This window comes from Erinaceus europaeus, chromosome 5 (assembly GCF_950295315.1).
Source record: "Erinaceus europaeus chromosome 5, mEriEur2.1, whole genome shotgun sequence".
NCBI classification, from domain to species: domain Eukaryota; kingdom Metazoa; phylum Chordata; class Mammalia; order Eulipotyphla; family Erinaceidae; genus Erinaceus; species Erinaceus europaeus.
In genome coordinates this window covers 95,686,393-95,702,345 of record NC_080166.1, presented here as the reverse complement: position 1 = coordinate 95,702,345, position 15,953 = coordinate 95,686,393, and the positions used below count along the sequence as shown (strand labels likewise).

At 43.4% G+C, this 15,953-nt stretch overlaps 1 protein-coding gene across 2 annotated transcripts in view; it reads left to right on the top strand.

The window, feature by feature from the left end:
- The first annotated feature begins 2,297 nt into the window (after positions 1-2,297).
- GXYLT1 (glucoside xylosyltransferase 1) overlaps positions 2,298-15,953 on the top strand; it is a 53,330-nt gene continuing 39,674 nt past the window's right edge. For both annotated transcript variants that reach the window (XM_060191559.1, XM_060191558.1), the window contains exon 1: positions 2,298-2,605. In XM_060191559.1, coding sequence (XP_060047542.1) covers positions 2,388-2,605 — 218 coding nt within the window. In that variant the 5' untranslated portion in view covers positions 2,298-2,387. The remainder of the gene's footprint in view (positions 2,606-15,953) is intronic.

The following is a 15,953-nucleotide window of genomic DNA, read 5'->3' as shown; positions in this document are numbered from 1 at the left end:
CTTATTTCACTAAGAATTGCGAGGCACAGTGGGAGGATTTAGAGTTCTTGTTTCTACTTGCCAGTCTCCCTGCTGAGGGTGGTTCACTAGCCCTTTGGCATGTGGAGTACATTCAATAGATATTTACCCAGTAAATAGGTGTCTGTTTTCAATCTATTTACACATCTTGATAGCATGATAGTTTCTTTCTGTGTCTCTCTCTAACACTGAATCTTTATAGGGTAAGAAAGTGTGGTGACTTTCCCATGGTCACAGATCCAGGTTTTTTTTTGTGTGTGTGTGAGTTTAATTTGAATTCTTACACAACCTGGCTTAATCTCCATGAAGTACATATGTGTGGAGCCAGACAGTGGTGCACTTGGTTAAGTGCGCACATTACAGTGCACAAGGATCCAGGTTCAAGACCCTGGTTTCCACCTGCAGGGGGAAAGGTTCACGAGTGGAGAGACAGAGGTGTCCCTCTTGTCTCTCTCCCTCTCTATCTTCCCCTCTCAATTTCTGTCTCTATACAATAATAAATAAAACATTAAAAACATTAAAAAAGAAATACATATGTGTGCATTATATGTTGTGTGCATATGTAAATATTTTATTTATTTTTGGAAAGAAATTGAGAGGGAAGTGGAAGATCCGGAGGGAAAAAGAGAGGGGCAAATGGGGGGGGAGAAATACAGAGAGAGGCGGGACCTTCAGCACTGCTATACTTCTTGAGAGGCTTCGTACTCTGTAGGTGGGCACCAGGGTGCTTGAATCCTGGTCCTTACTGAAATGTGTGCACTCTACTGAGTGCACCACCCCACTGTTTCGTGTGTGTGAGTGTGTATTTATTTTAGTCTTCTTTCCCCCTCAGTTTTTGGCAATGTCGCTGCTTTCTGGGTCCAATGTCAGTCTCCATTCCAGCCTTCATGTGGTAGCCAGAATCTACACTCTCAAATGCAAATGTGATCATGTTACTTCCTTACTTAAATACGCGTCTGTGGTTTCTCACTGTCTGCCAGCCTAAGTTCAAACTCCTTGGTATACTCAACAAGGCACTCAAATGCCTGATCACCTTAACCTTTGCAGTCTTATCGGTCATCACATCCTCTCACAGAATGCTTTAGCTAATGGTATCAGACTTCTCATACTTCCCCCAAACACAAGAGCCTATTTCATTGATTCGGGGGCTTAGAATTCTTTCTTCCCTACCGAAGATACTAGGGCCCTCTTGCCATTAAGTGTTTGTGTGGCAGATAGAAGAACTAATCCTTTCTTTGGCATGGGTGCCTTACCTTAAACCCTAGGCTTACAGCCTCATGTTTCTAGATTGCATTGCACTTCTTTAAAAGTATCTACGTTGGCAGCCTGGGAGATGGCACAGTAGATAAACAGTGGAATTGCAAGCATAAAGCCTCCACAGTGGTGCTCTTTTTTCATAAATAAATCTCTTAAAGTATTTTTATTTCATAAATCTTAAAATTATATAGTTTTAAAAAGATATTCATTACATATGAATGGCCTCCAGTCATGAGACAGAGAAGCCAGAGCATAAGTCAGGCTCATGCAATGCATAGAGTCAAGAGCCTCAGGCACTTAAGTACAATTCTTTACCAGTTGAACTATCTCCCTAGTCACAAAAAGTATCCAGTTTTCAATGGGGCACCTTGCGCCCTGATTGGACATCTTTATACCGAGTGTACACAGCGTTTTGACCTATAAATATTTAGGAGATGAATGAGGTGCTTATGTAGCCAAGGAAGTGGGAGAGGAAGTGGGAAGGTACAGAAGAAGCTCTATAGGGAGCGTGTCTTTTGGGGATACACAGTAAACTGGGAGTAAGGTCACCCAGTCCACAGGGAGGTTTCAGCATCCTTAGGTGCCCCGCGGGCAGACAGCCTGGTGGAAGGGGCTGTGCTGGAGGCAGCATCACAGAAACCCAGGGGCTTGAGCAGTTCGCGCCGAAGAGGACGGAGCTGTAGAGGCTTCAGGATGCGCCGCCTCAACCCCAGCACATTACTAGTGTCCAACGATGCCATCCATGTACACGGCCCCGCCAGGACTGGAACTCGCGTCTCCAATTTGCAGTGGCGGAATGGGCCGCGGGTATCAGGGCGGCTCCGCAGCACCACTGAGCGGTGGCAGCTCGCGGGAGGGCTCAGGACTCTGGGCTCCCCGCCCCCTCCCCCGCAAGCGATTGGGAGCCTGGGCAGTGAGCGCGTCCCGGCGGCCAGTGCGCCCGCGCGGCCCTCGGGGAGAGGCGGTGCCGGCCGGGGGCGGGCTGCGTGGGCCCGGGCGGAGGGCGGAGCGCGGCCGGGGAGGGGCCTGCGCCGGCGGCTGCGCGCTGCCGCTCGCTGCGCTCCAGTTCGCCCGGGCGGGCGCGGCGAGGGCGGCGGGCGCGGGCCGGGGCGATGCGGCGCTACCTGCGCCTTGCGGTGCTGTGCGTGGCCTGTGGCTTCTGCTCGCTGCTCTACGCCTTCAGCCAGCTCGCCGCATCGCCGGAGGAGGGCGCGGGCGGCGGCGGGAGGCCGCAGGCCGCAGAGACTTCCTGGCTGGCGGGCAGCGGACGCGGCGCCGCGGGACGGCCGGGCAGCGCGGGCCCCGGGGTGCTTCCCGGCCGGCCGGGCAGGTACAGCTGGTCCCGGGGCGCGGGGCGCGGCCTCTGCCTCCCTCCCCTATTCGCTTCACCCCTGATCCCCAGCCCGGAGGGCGCGCCCCGCGTCGCTTTGGCTTGAGCGCACCCCACACTTTGGGCGCCTTTCCCCGGACCCCTTCCAGGCGGTCTGTGTAAAATGTCCTAGACATTCACTTCCAACTTTTAATTGACTTTTTTTTTTTTTTAAAGGATTCATTGAAAGTAATCCGTGCCCCGCAAAGCCTCCCTGCTCCTTGGCTGAGTGGGCATTCCCTCCCGTTTCCATGGAGCTTAACTTGAGATATTTAAGCAGCAGGCGGGCGCCCTAGTTCAATTTTTCTCTCTCCTGGGCCTTCTGAATGGGATCTCTCTCTCTCTCTGAATGGGATATCCCTCTCTTCCCCCCTTCTCTCTCTCTCTCTCTCTCTCTCTCTCTCTCTCTCTCGTGTGTTAACGCTGACTTTCTCTTCCTTCCCACTCCCCCTGCCCCTGCTCATTATTAGCCACTTAGTTAAATATGGACCGAGCAGTTATATGCTGATTGGGATTTTTTTCCCTCCATTTCTTTGGCAAGCAATCAGTTCTGTTCTGTACCTTTAAAGACAGCGAGAGAAATGAGCGATGCTTAACACGCTGACGTCATTTATGAGTTGGGGTAGAGGGGGGGGGATTTCCTTAAAAAATTAGGTGTTTTCAAAGCAACAGGATGACTGGAGGCAGATTTGCGCATTGGACTAAGCATGAGATTTGAATGGGGAGAAAGAAGAGGGCAGCGTAGTAGAAATGCTCTAACATTCCGAGCACATACCCTTCCTTGAAAAGTGGACACCCTTTTTTTGGTGGGTGGGAGGCTTGTCTAGGAAAGACCCATGGTGCACATTCAGTGAGGTTTCCCTATGGGAGCCAGTTCTTGGGGGAGGGGGGAGGCATGGAGAGGAGGAGGAGGAAGAGGAGGAGGAGTGCTGTTAGTTGTAGATGTTTCAGAGTTGAAAATTTCCAGAAGGAAAGGGATTTGGGCATAGAAGCTGGACTTGCCATGCTCTCACCCTGAGACAGTCACACATAAGCGAATTGCTATACCATCATGAAAGAACTACCTCCAGAACTGGGTTTGTCTACTGTCACCCAATTGGGCAAGCCATCAACTTGAAGACCTGGGTGTGCTTATTCTGAACAGTGACACAGGTCATCAACTCTTGGTAGCCTCATGTTATCATGAAGCTTTTAGAATTAAGGAAGTAAATACTTTATTTTTTTGTCTTGGATAAACATTTTAATCAAGACATTGAAGGAAGTTGGAATGTGATATTGGCACTTCAGTGTGCTAGAGGGATATCTGGTTTTGATGCTTTGTCACAGTCTTAATTTTTATCACAGTTAAAAAATATATTTGCTTGACAAGCTGATTTAAAAAAAATCACTTCATTTGAAGTCTAGAAAATGAGCACCTCAGTTTTAATAAACATTTTACAGAGCCATTACTGAAACCCCAAATTTGATGTGTCAGAGTCTAGTCAACTGAAAAATGGTCCACAGGTCCTCTGAGCTTCATGACTCTATTTTAACTGAAGTCTATATCTAAATTAAAAGTGAAGGTGTTTTAGTCTTTGTGAAAATGTGACAGTACATTTCATGATAGATGCATGGATAAGAAGTCTGGGCAGGGAAATAGCATGAGGCAACTGGACTTATCTCTTGAGCTTGATCTCTTGATTAAGGTCGATTTTATTGTAGGAGGTCGGGAAGCACAGTGGGTTAAGCACATGTGGCGCCAAGCTTAAGGATCCCAGTTCGAGCCCCTGCTCCCCACCTGCAGGGGAGTCCCTTCACAGGCGGTGAAGCAGGTCTGCAGGTGTCTATCTTTCTCTCCCCCTCTGTCTTCCCCTCCTCTCTCCATTTCTCTCTATCCTGTCCAACAACGATGACATTCACAACAACAACAACAAAAAAGGGCAACAAAAGAGGAAAAAAGCAAATAAAAAAAAAGTTTTATTGTAGATGATTTTCTTTAAAGCATCTTTAGATACTTCACAGACCTTTGAAACTTTTATTTTCGGCTACCATGGGATAAGAAATGGTTTATCCTTAACCTTTTTTCCTATGTCAGTAAGTCATCTATTGGAGAGAGGTGGGCAGTGGTGCATCTGACTGAGTGCACATACTACAGTGTGCAAGGACCTGAGTTCAAGCCCCTGCTCCCCACCTGCAGGGAGAAAGCTTCCTGAGTGGTGAAACAGTGCTGCAGGTGTCTCTGTGTCTCTCTCCCTATCTGTCTCTCTCTTCTCTCTCAATTTCTATCTTTATCCAATTAATAAATTAATACAAATTTTAAAATATCTATTTGGCCATGGTTCAGAGGGCATATCATTAGTAATTGGACCAGCATCAGAAATTTTGAGTTTTTTGAGGGCTCTTCAAGTGCTGTTTAATAAATCTCTGAGGACTGGCATAATAGCACACTTGTATAGTGCACTGCTTTGCCATATGTGTGATGCATGTTCGAACGTGACCCCCTAACACATTGTAGGAAGCTTCAGTGCTGTGGTTTCTTATCATTTATGTCATATATACCCCTGATGTCATCAGAATCTGATTGGTCTAGACAAGCATTTCATCAGTGACTAATCCGGTGGTGGGGCAAATGACTTCTTCCCTTACTTGTAGGACTCAGTTATCACTGCATTCATATATATATATATATATATATATATATATATATATATTTTTTTTTTTTTTTTTAATTTGTTGTAGATGAAAGATCAGAATTGCTATTTTTCTTTCACTTATATCATTGGTTCTAGGGTTGTACCTGATAGTTTTCATTGGTTAGATGTTAGTGAAAATGTTCATTGTGTAGGATTCCATGACAGCAAGATACTTGCAAAAGTGCTTCCACATTCCCAAAATAAAAACTCTAAAGGTATATGAACATTTTTTTTTTCAATGAAATCAGTTAATTAACACATTTTGTTTGAACCCACTATTTGGTATTTAGAAAATGATGAACTTATGTGCTTATTCTATTTTTTTTCTGTGAAACCTGGTTCTCTTCACTCCTCTAGTTTTATCACCTGTAAAATGTAGATGATACTGATCTTAATTTTAAAGTCAGAATTATTTTTTTTATTTAATTTTTTATTGGGGGATTAATGGTTTACAGTCAACAGTAAAATACAGTAGTTTGTGCATGTATAGCATCAGTTTTCCACATAACAATTCAGCCCCCACTGGGTCTTCCTCTGCCATCATGTTCCAGGACCTGAACCCTTCCCTCAACCCCAGAGTCTTTTAATTTGGTGCAGTACACCAATTCCAGTCCAAGTTTTGTGTTTTCCATTCTGTTCTTATTCTTCAACTTCTGTTTATGAGAAAGATCATTCCATATTTATCCTTTTGTTTTAAGTCAGAATTAGTTAATCAGTGAGTAAAGGCAAGAAAACTGACTCCAGGCACAGTTGATATTTATAAACTTATATGAGTTGCTGATAGTGCAAAATTGAGGACTGGGGACTTTTTTTTTTTTTTTTTTGCTTAGTTCATGCCATTGAGGAAATGCTGATTTATAGGGTAGTATCACAGAGTATAGTTTGACATCTCTCCAGGACAGATGTCAGCACATCTCTCCACCGAATTATGAACTTCCTCCACCATAGGACAGTGCCTCCCTTTCAACTCCCTGCTACCTGCCCTCTTTTGAGTCCTCGGGTCTGTGGGACAGACCACAGTTTATTAAAGTCCACTCTCTGTTTCTCCTTGCTTCCTTTAAGCCCCACTTGTGAGGGAGATAACCTGGCATATGCCCTTCTTCTGGCTTGTCTCACATCTGTCCACGTTGTGGCAAAAGAGAAAATTTCATACTTCAATCTATATTCTCTTCCACTGTGGACAGATTTTGTTCATGAGGTCTTGCCGTTGAGGTCTTGCGGTGTTTCTTTTTATAACCTGAACTAGGAAACTCTAGGAAAAAGCTTTTGTTGCACTTTTCGCGTTAGATGCCCACCCTAGACCAGGACAGCTTGGCTTAAGAGGCCTCTGATTTCCTGCTAAAGAAAGTCCCTTGCGCATCCTGTGTCGAACAGGATAACAGCGATTGTTGTTGAAGAGAAGAGTGTCTCTAAGGAGGGAGTTGCTGCATGAGCTATGATTTCTCCAAGATAGACTTTTTTTCTTTTTTCAGTTTAAGGTGTTTTTCTCTGGGGCTTTGGCAATGGACTATCTTTTTCTCCCCCTTCTTAGATAGAAACAGACGAGGTGAGGGAGAGGGAGCTGGAGAAGGATAGAGAGAGATGAAATTAACGATTTTAAACATTTAGATTTTTTTTTTAAAGACAATTCCTTTTTTAGTTAAAGGGAATTCTTAACCATTTTGTTTATTTTAATTCATACATAGAGAAATTAAGAGGAGAGGAGAGAGAGAGGGAGAGGGAGAGGGAGACACCTGCAGTACTTTTTCACTTTCTGTGAAGCTTCTCCCTGACAGCTGGGGATGAGGGGCTTGAATCTGGGTCCTTGTTAGTTACCACTCACTCGACCAGATGTGATGCCCCAGGTGTGCTGCTATCTTGTATGTACTCTACCTGGTGTACTACTGCTTGGACCCTTTTGATCATCTAGATTTTAAGTGATTCTTGTATGTGGTCCTCCCCCAATTTTTGATTTCTGGGAAAAATTCTGTCCTTGAGCACCCATCCAGACCTGCTAAACCAGAAAGCCCAGAAATCTTGACTTTACAGATTTGTTCCATGTTATTCTTAACAAAACCTAAGATTAAAAGCACTCATAGAGCTGAGAATGGCTTGACCACTTAATTTTGCACCGCTGTTTTTAGTGATGAATGTTCCTCCTATTCTCTGTTATGTCTTTTTCTCCCCTTCCCCTTTTTGGCAGGGGGACCAGAGCACTACTCAGTTCTGGCTATTTGTGGTGCCAGGGATCAAACCTGGGACCTGTTACATGCAAGTCTTGTGTGTTACAGTTGTGCTATGTTCCCAGCTTCTTCCTGCAGTTATTTTTGAAAGAGGACTTGGCATAGTGACCAGTGAAGAAAGTTGAGCTACCGGGGTCGGGTGGTGGCACACTTGATTGAGCACATGTGTTACAATGCCAAAGTACCTGGGTTCAAGCCCCCGGTCCCCACTTGGAGGGGGAAAGCTTCATAAGTGGTGAAGCAGTATTGTAGGTCTCTCTTTCTCTCTTTCTACTTACCCCTGTCCCTCAGTTTCTGGCAGTCTCTATCCAATAAATAGATAGTAAAAAAAAAAAAAAAAAAAAAAGTTGAGCTACTTACTAAAGTCACCTTAGTCTCTGCTTTGTTAATATAAAGATGGCTTATACAAAACTACCAAGTGCCCTCTGTCTCCTCCTCCCCCCCCCCGCCATGATTTAAATAACAAAGAAGTCCTGATTTATAGTTAGGAATCAGTGGCCTGGGAGTTGGTACTGTAGATAAAGTATGAGGTCCTGAGCTGGATCTCTGACAAAACAGGTGCCAGAGTGATGGTCTAGTTCTCTCCATTCCCCTCCCCCCATCTTCATTAAAAATAACAAAGAAATCAGTGAGCTGTCTAGAAACCATTTCAGTTTAAAATAAGTGACACAGTCTTCTAGTATCATGGGAACAGTCATTTTTTTTAATTTTTATTTTTTTATTAATGAGAAAGATAGGAGGAGAGAGAGAGAGAGAGAACGAGAACACCAGGTATCACTCTGGTACATGTGCTGCCAGGGACTGAACTCAGGACCTCACACTTGAGAATCCAATGCTTTATCCATTGCACCACCTCCCGGACCACAGGGAACAGTCACTTTTATAGTGACTGCAAGCATCATGGTTTCTCGTGTGTAGGGCAGTATCTGTGCCCCGAAGTTGTGTTGCTCGTTTGGAACACTTTATTCACGCCTTCCTATGCTGGATACACCTAAAGCATTTATTTATTATTATTTTTTTTGTGAGAGAGAGCAAGAAAGAGAGAAGGCTAGAGGGTCACTTTGGCACATGCCATGCTGGGGATTAAACTTTCAACCCTATGCTTGAAAGTCCAGTGCTTTATCTGCTTACTGCTCCAGCTCTGGGGCCACATATTATGTCCAGATTTAACAGTGATTCTTGTATGTTGTTTCCCCTAGAGCTTTATGGCTATCAGAACATCACCAGCAGCATCATTTTTATTATTTTGCTTGCTAGGGCCTTGCACATGCTTTTGACAGACTTTTTATGTTTCTCTTTAATTTCAAATAGATTCAGAAAGGGAGGGGGCGGAGGGAGAGAGAGGAGAGCTACCACAGCCCCTCTTGAACATTCATGCTTCCTCTGGTGCTGTGCAAGTTTATAAGTTGCCCTTACCCTGGATATCTTAAAATGTCCATTTCTGGTCTAATTAAAAAGGATAAAAGGCCCATTGCTTTTGGAATTGAATAAGCTTAAAGTTTGAGAACTGTTACTATATTTTAAAATGTTTTGTTTAATCCAGAGCATGATACACATCAACTCTGGAAATGTTTACCTTGTGCAAAAACTTTTTTGGGGATGTTTATTTTTGGTGAGATTTTTACATTTTAACTTTTCAAATATATAAAAATTGAGAGGAAGTTGCAGACAACATGTATCCACTGAGTTCACTGCAGTAGCAACACACTGCCGGAGCCTCCTGCAATAGCTATTGAGGTATCAGTAGTTTTAGCTGCACTCCAGTGTGTGTTGCTTAGTATAACTTTACCACACGCAGAACCAATTCACTGCCTAAGCTGATAGCACGTACTGAACCGATTCGCGACCTTTTGCTTCCTTTTTGGTCAGTTTGTTTATAGACTTAGCCAGAGCTGGAAATGTCAAGTCATGAAATTTAAGTATGAGCCGTCATAACTTTTTTGGTTTGTTTTCAGTTTGATCCACAGGACACGCAAGGCACTGGCATCTGTGGGCAGCAGTGATGTGTTTCCTGAAGGTGTATCCATGTAATTCAGCTTGCAGTCCCCACCCCATAGACTTAGTTTAGTAGTGCTACTTCATTGAATATTATATATCTAAGAATCCCCTTTGCAGTAATTTCAGGAAATAAAAGCAAAGCCAACTAATAATGAGAACGTGGGCACCTACTTTTACTTTTCTTTAGTGTACCCGAAAATGAATCCAGGGCTTAGGGCATGTTTGCTAATGTAGAGCCTCCATCTTGATCCAACTCAATCATGCATGTACATAATCTTAATTGAATTTGTTTTTTATTAAGGGGGTTAATGCTTTACAGTATTACTCATTGATACACGAGTACAATTTCATTATGCACCAGCACCCCACAGTTTTTTTCCACCTTCTCCCTCCCTCAAGTCCTTTGCTGTGATGCAATATACCATTCCTAGTCCAGGTTTCACTATGTGTTTTCCCTCCCCGTCCCTACTTACCAAGTCCTACTTAAAAGTGAGATCATTTGATATTTATCCTTCTCTTTTTGGCTTATCTCACTTAACCTGATGTCTTCTAGTTCCACCCAACATGACTCAAAGGTGATGACCATGTCATTTTTAACAGCTGAGCAACACCACATCATGTATATTTACCACCGTTTTTTAGCCACTCATCTGTAGTTGGGCATCTGGTTTGCTTCCAGGTTTCAGCTAATATGAATTGTGCTGCTATGAGCATAGGTGTACACATACCTCTTCTGATAACTTTTGTTTGCTTCTTTTTTTTTTTTAATTTCTTTATTGTGGGATTAATGTTTTATAGTAGACAGCAAACACAGTAGTTTGTACATGCATACATTTCTCAGTTTCCCACATAACAATACAAGCCCCACTAGGTCCTTATCTACCATTATGTTCCAGGACCTGCGTGCGCGCCCACGCCCATGCGCCCACGCCCACCCGCGCACACCCCCCCCCCCCAGTATTTTGCTTTAGTGCAATACATCAACTCCAGCCCAAGAGCTTTTGTTGCCTTTGAGTAAGACCCTAGGAAAGGAATTGCTGGGTCATAGGGTAGGCCTATTCCTAGTGTGTTGAGAAATCTCTGCACTTTTTTAAAAAAATATATTTTTATTTCCTTTTGTTACCCTTGTTTTATTGTTGTAGTTGTTGTTAATTGATCTAGTCATTGTTGGATAGGACAGAGAGAAATGGAGAGAGGAGGGGAAGACAGAGAGGGGGAGATAAACATAGACACCTGCAGACCTGCTTCACCGCCTGTGAAGTGACTCCCCTGCAGGCAGGGAGCCGGGGGCTCGAACCGGGGTCCTTATGCAGGTTCTTGCGCTTTGTGCCACGTGCACTTAACCCACTGCGCTACCTCAGGACTCCTTATCTCTGCACTTTTTTCCAGAAAGGCTGGACCAATGTATATTCCATCAGCAGTGCAGAAGTGACCCCTTCCCCCCCCCAACCTCTCCAACATTTGTTATTACTGTCCTTTCTAATGTATGGCATTCTCACAGGTTTAAATTGATATCTCATTGTTGTCTTTATTTGCATTTCTCTGATGATCAGTGACTTTGAGCACCTTTTCATGTGCGTGTTGGCTCTCTGGGTCTCTTTTTTGATGAAGTTTCTATCCATGTCCTTATCCCACTTTCTAATGAGATTTTTTTTTTTTAGTGTTGTTTACTGAGCTCTTTATGTATGTTGCTTATTAGTTCTTTTATCTGATGTCTGTTGTATATATTTATGGTTAAGATTGTGTGAGAGATGCCAAAGCACTACTCCACCCACCATCCATGGAGAGCCTTTGGTGCTGTCTATGGTGCTCCCATGGACATTGAACCAAAGGATTGAGCCTGGGACCTTTGGTGCCTCAGGCACAAAAGCCTATTTGCGTCACCATTCTGTTATTTCCCCTGGCTCCTCACCCCGCCCCCTTCTTTCTTTCTGCTGTCCCAGCGTTTTACTACTCCAAGTCAACTTTTTGGGACAGAAATAGTCAAAGAGAGGGAGAAACACCACATCACTGAAGTTTCCTCCAGGACTATAGGGGGAGGGGCTGGAACCTGGGTTGCACACATGGCAAAGCAGGCAACCTTCCAGGTGAGCTGTCTTGCTGTTTCTTTGCATTCTACTTTACCAGTGTTCTAAGTTTTCCCCCCGAAAGTACATTGTTGTATCTTCAAGTTAACAGCTTTTCCTAGCTTATTATTATTTTTTTTGTAGTTATATGCTCCTAGTATGTAAATCATTTCTTAAAATGAGTTGCTAGCCTCATCTTTAAAACCATTTTTTTTTTACAAGTTAGAAAATATACAACTTTGGGGCTAGTGGTGGTACACCTGATCAGGTGTACACATTACAGTGTGCAAGGACCCAGGTTCAAGTATCCAGTTCCCACCTGCGGGGGAAAGCTTCATGAGTGGCGAAGCAGGGCTGCAGGTGTCTCTTTCTGTCTTCCTCTCTAGCTCCCCTTTCCCTCTCAATTTCTGACTGTCTCTATCCAATAGATAAATAAAGATAATAAAGAATTATTTTTTTAAAAAAGAAAATGTACAAATTGGGAGATAGGAACTTTAAATTATGCTCCTTCTTTCCAGTTATACCCAGTTTTATACTTTCTTCTGTAAAAGTAAAAGCATTTCTTTCTTATAATGGGCATGTTATAAGGTGGTGCGGGAGATTGTACCTGTGACCTGTCAAGCTCCAGGCATGTAAGTTAGTGCTCTGATAGGCTGAGTTATCTTCCCAACCTTTATGATTTATATTATTTATTTATTTTACCAGAGAACTGCTCAGCTGTTGTTTATGGTGGTTGTGGGGGGATTGGACCTAGAACTTTGGAGCCTCAGGCATCAGAGTTTCTTTGCATAACCATTAAGCTGTCTACACCCACCCTGATTTTTTTTTTTTTTTTTTTTGCCTCCAGGGTTATGGCTGGGGCTCACTGGTGCCTATGAATCCACTGTTCCTGGAGGCCATTTTTCCCATTTGGTTGTCCTTGCTGTTATTGTTGCCATTGCTGTTGTTGGTTTGGTGGTGGATAGGACAAAGAGAAGTGGAGAGAGGAGGGGAAGACAGAAAGGGGGAGAGAAAGATGGACAGCTGCTAACCTGCTTCACTGCCTGTCCTCCCCCCACAGGTGGGGAGCCGGGGGCTTGAACAGAGATCCTTGCGCTCATCCTTGTACTTCATGCCATGCGCACTTAACCTGCTGTGCTACCACCCCCCCCAGATTTTTTTTTTAAATATTGAGTGGCATGTCTGCATTTATTTTTGATTAATTAATTGATTTTTTTTTTCTTTTTGCCACAGAGGATGGTGGTGCCTGGGGCTTGGTGACTGCACGACAGTTCTACTGCTCCCTGCAGCCATTTCCTTCCTACCTACCTTCCTTTCTTCCTCTTTCTTTCTTTTTATTTTTTTTTTAAATAATTATGATAGAGACAGAGAAATAATGAGAGTGAAGAGGAGCAGAGATATCTACAACATGCTCCACCACTTGTGATATTTCTTTTTTTTAAATACTTTAAAAAAAATTTTATTTGGGAGTCGGGCGGTAGCGCAGTAGGTTAAGCGCAGGGGGCGCAAAGCACAAGGACCAGCATAAGGATCCCCGTTCGAGCCCCCGGATCCCCACCTGCAGGGAAGTCACTTTACAGGTGGTGAAGCAGGTCTGCAGGTGTCTGTCTTTAAAAAATATATATTTATTTATTTATTTATTCCCTTTTGTTGCCCTTATTATTTTATTGTTGTAGTTATTATTGTTGTCATTGTTGGATAGGACAGAGAGAAATGGAGAGAGGAGGGGGAAGACAGAGAGGGGGAGAGAAAGATAGACACCTGCAGACCTGCTTCACCGCCTGTGAAGCGACTCCCCTGCAGGTGGGGAGCCAGGGCTTGAACCAGGATCCTTACATCGGTCCCTGTGCTTTGCGCCACCTGTGCTTAACCCGCTGCGCTACAGCCTGACTCCCATGTTTGATATTTCTTTCTTGCAGGTGGGGACTCGGGCCTTGAATCTGGGTCTGTGCACATGTGACATGTTCATTTTACTATGTGCATTTACCACTTGGTCCCTACATAATGTTTTCATTACAAAAGAAAGAGATTGGGGAGATTGTGCAGTAGTAGCACACAGAACTATGGGAGAAGTCCTAGGTTAGATTTCTGGTACTGCCAAAAACCAGCACTGAGCAAAACAAAAAATAAAATGGAAAGATAAATATCTCTTCTATAAACCTCACTTTCTTGAGTTCACTGAAATTCCATCTTTATCGTTTTACTACATGTTCCAGAAATTTCTCTCCTAGGTATATATTTAAGAGAATTGAAACCATGTTCACTGAAATATTTTCCATGAATGGTCATTGCAGAAATTACACATTATAGTCATGAGAGTGGGCAGTAACTCACTCATCAGCCAAGTAATAAATAAAAATGTATATCCATCTGTGGGGTAGATGATGATGATGATGATGATTATATCTTATTTTATTTTAAAAATTTTTTATTATCTTTATTTATTTATTGGATAATGACAGCCAGAAATTGAGAGGGAAGGGGGTGATAGATGGAGAAAGAGAGAAACCTGCAGCCCTGCTTTACCACTCGCCAAGCTTTCTTCCTGCAGGTGGGGTCTGGGGGGCTTGATCCCAGGTCCTTGGCACATTGTAATATATGCACACAACCAGATGAGCCATCACCCGGCCCCCTGGGGTAGATCATTACTCAGCCATAAAAAAGGATGAAAGATGCATTCTAATGGATGAAACTTGAGAATAAGTGAGAAGTTGGAATCAAGCCTACAGAAGTCTATAAAAACAGATGTTAAGTTTTTATTATTTCTTTAAATTTTTCTGTATTTATTTATTTATTTGATAGAGATAGCCAGAAATCAAGAGGGAAGAGGGTGATAGAAAGGAAAAGAGATGGGGTCAGGCGGTGGTGCACCGGGTTAAGCGCACTTAGTATGAAGCGCGAAGATCCCGGTTTGAGCCCCTGGCTCCTCACGTGCAGGGGGTTCACTTCACAAATGGTAAAGCAGGTCTGCAGGTGTCTGTCTTTCCCTCTCTCTGTAACCCCCCCTATTTATTTCTCTTTGTCCTAATTAAATGGAAAAAAAAAGGCCTCCAGGAGCAGTAGATTCATAGTGATAATCCTGGAAGAAGAAAAAAAAAAGAGGGAGAGAGACATCTGTCACACTGCTTCGCCACTTGCAAAGCTTTCTCCCTACAGGTGGCAACCATGGGCTTGAACCCAAGGTCTTGATCATTGAAACATGCGCTCAATCAGGTGCACCACCACCTGGCCCCTAAAACTTTTTTTTTCTTTTTAACATTTTTTTCCTTTATTGGGGGATTAATTTTTTTTTAATTTTTTTATATTTATTTTATTTATTTATTCCCTTTTGTTGCCCTTGTTGTTTTATTGTTGTAGTTATTATTGTTGTTGTCGTTGTTGGATAGGACAGAGAGAAATGGAGAGAGGGAGGGGAAGACAGAGAGGAGGAGAGAAAGATAGACACCTGCAGACCTGCTTCACCGCCTGTGAAGCGACTCCCCTGCAGGTGGGGAGCCGGGGTTTGAACCGGGATCCTTATGCTGGTCCTTGTGCTTTGCGCCACCTGCGCTTAGCCCCCTGCACTACAGCCCGACTCCCGGGATTAATGTTTTATAGTCACCAGTAAATACAATAGTTTGTACATCCATAACATTTCTTAGTTTTCCATACAACCCCCACTAGGTCCTCTGTCATCCTTTTCCTCTCCCCACTCTCCCACCCAAGTCTTTTTTACTTTGGTGCAGTACACCACCACTAAAAATTTATTTATCACCTTCTGCATCCCATAAAGAATTTTGGTCCATACTCCTACAGGGATAAAGAATAGGGAAGCTTCCAATGGAGGGAATGGGACATGGAACTCTGGTGGTGGGAACTATATGTAATTATACCCCTGCTATCTTACAGTCTTATTATTATTAAATCACAAATACAAATTTTAAAAATTATTTACATAAAGAAAGGAGAGAGAGAATTAAAGTCACTCTTGTACCTGTGAATCTGGGTATCGAACACAGGAACTCATGCTTGCAAACCAAATGCTCCAGCAGCTGTGTCACCTCTAGGTCTGCAGGCAAATAGACTGATGGCCGCCTGTGCCTTGGGGTTGATAAGTATCAGCTGACACAGAAGTGCAGCTGAATCATTTCAATCGATTTTTACAGAAATGTTGAACTAGAGAGACATTGTCTTTTGAGACTTCATTTTCTATTGTGAGATTTGATGGGGAGGGAGATGGGAGGACAAGATTATTTCCTTCCTGAAATGCAAACACAGTTCAGGTGTTGATTATACATACACTTCAAATTGGTTGGAAGAAAACTTTGATAAAAATCTGCTTCTGAATGATGAACATACTTGTTCAGACAGG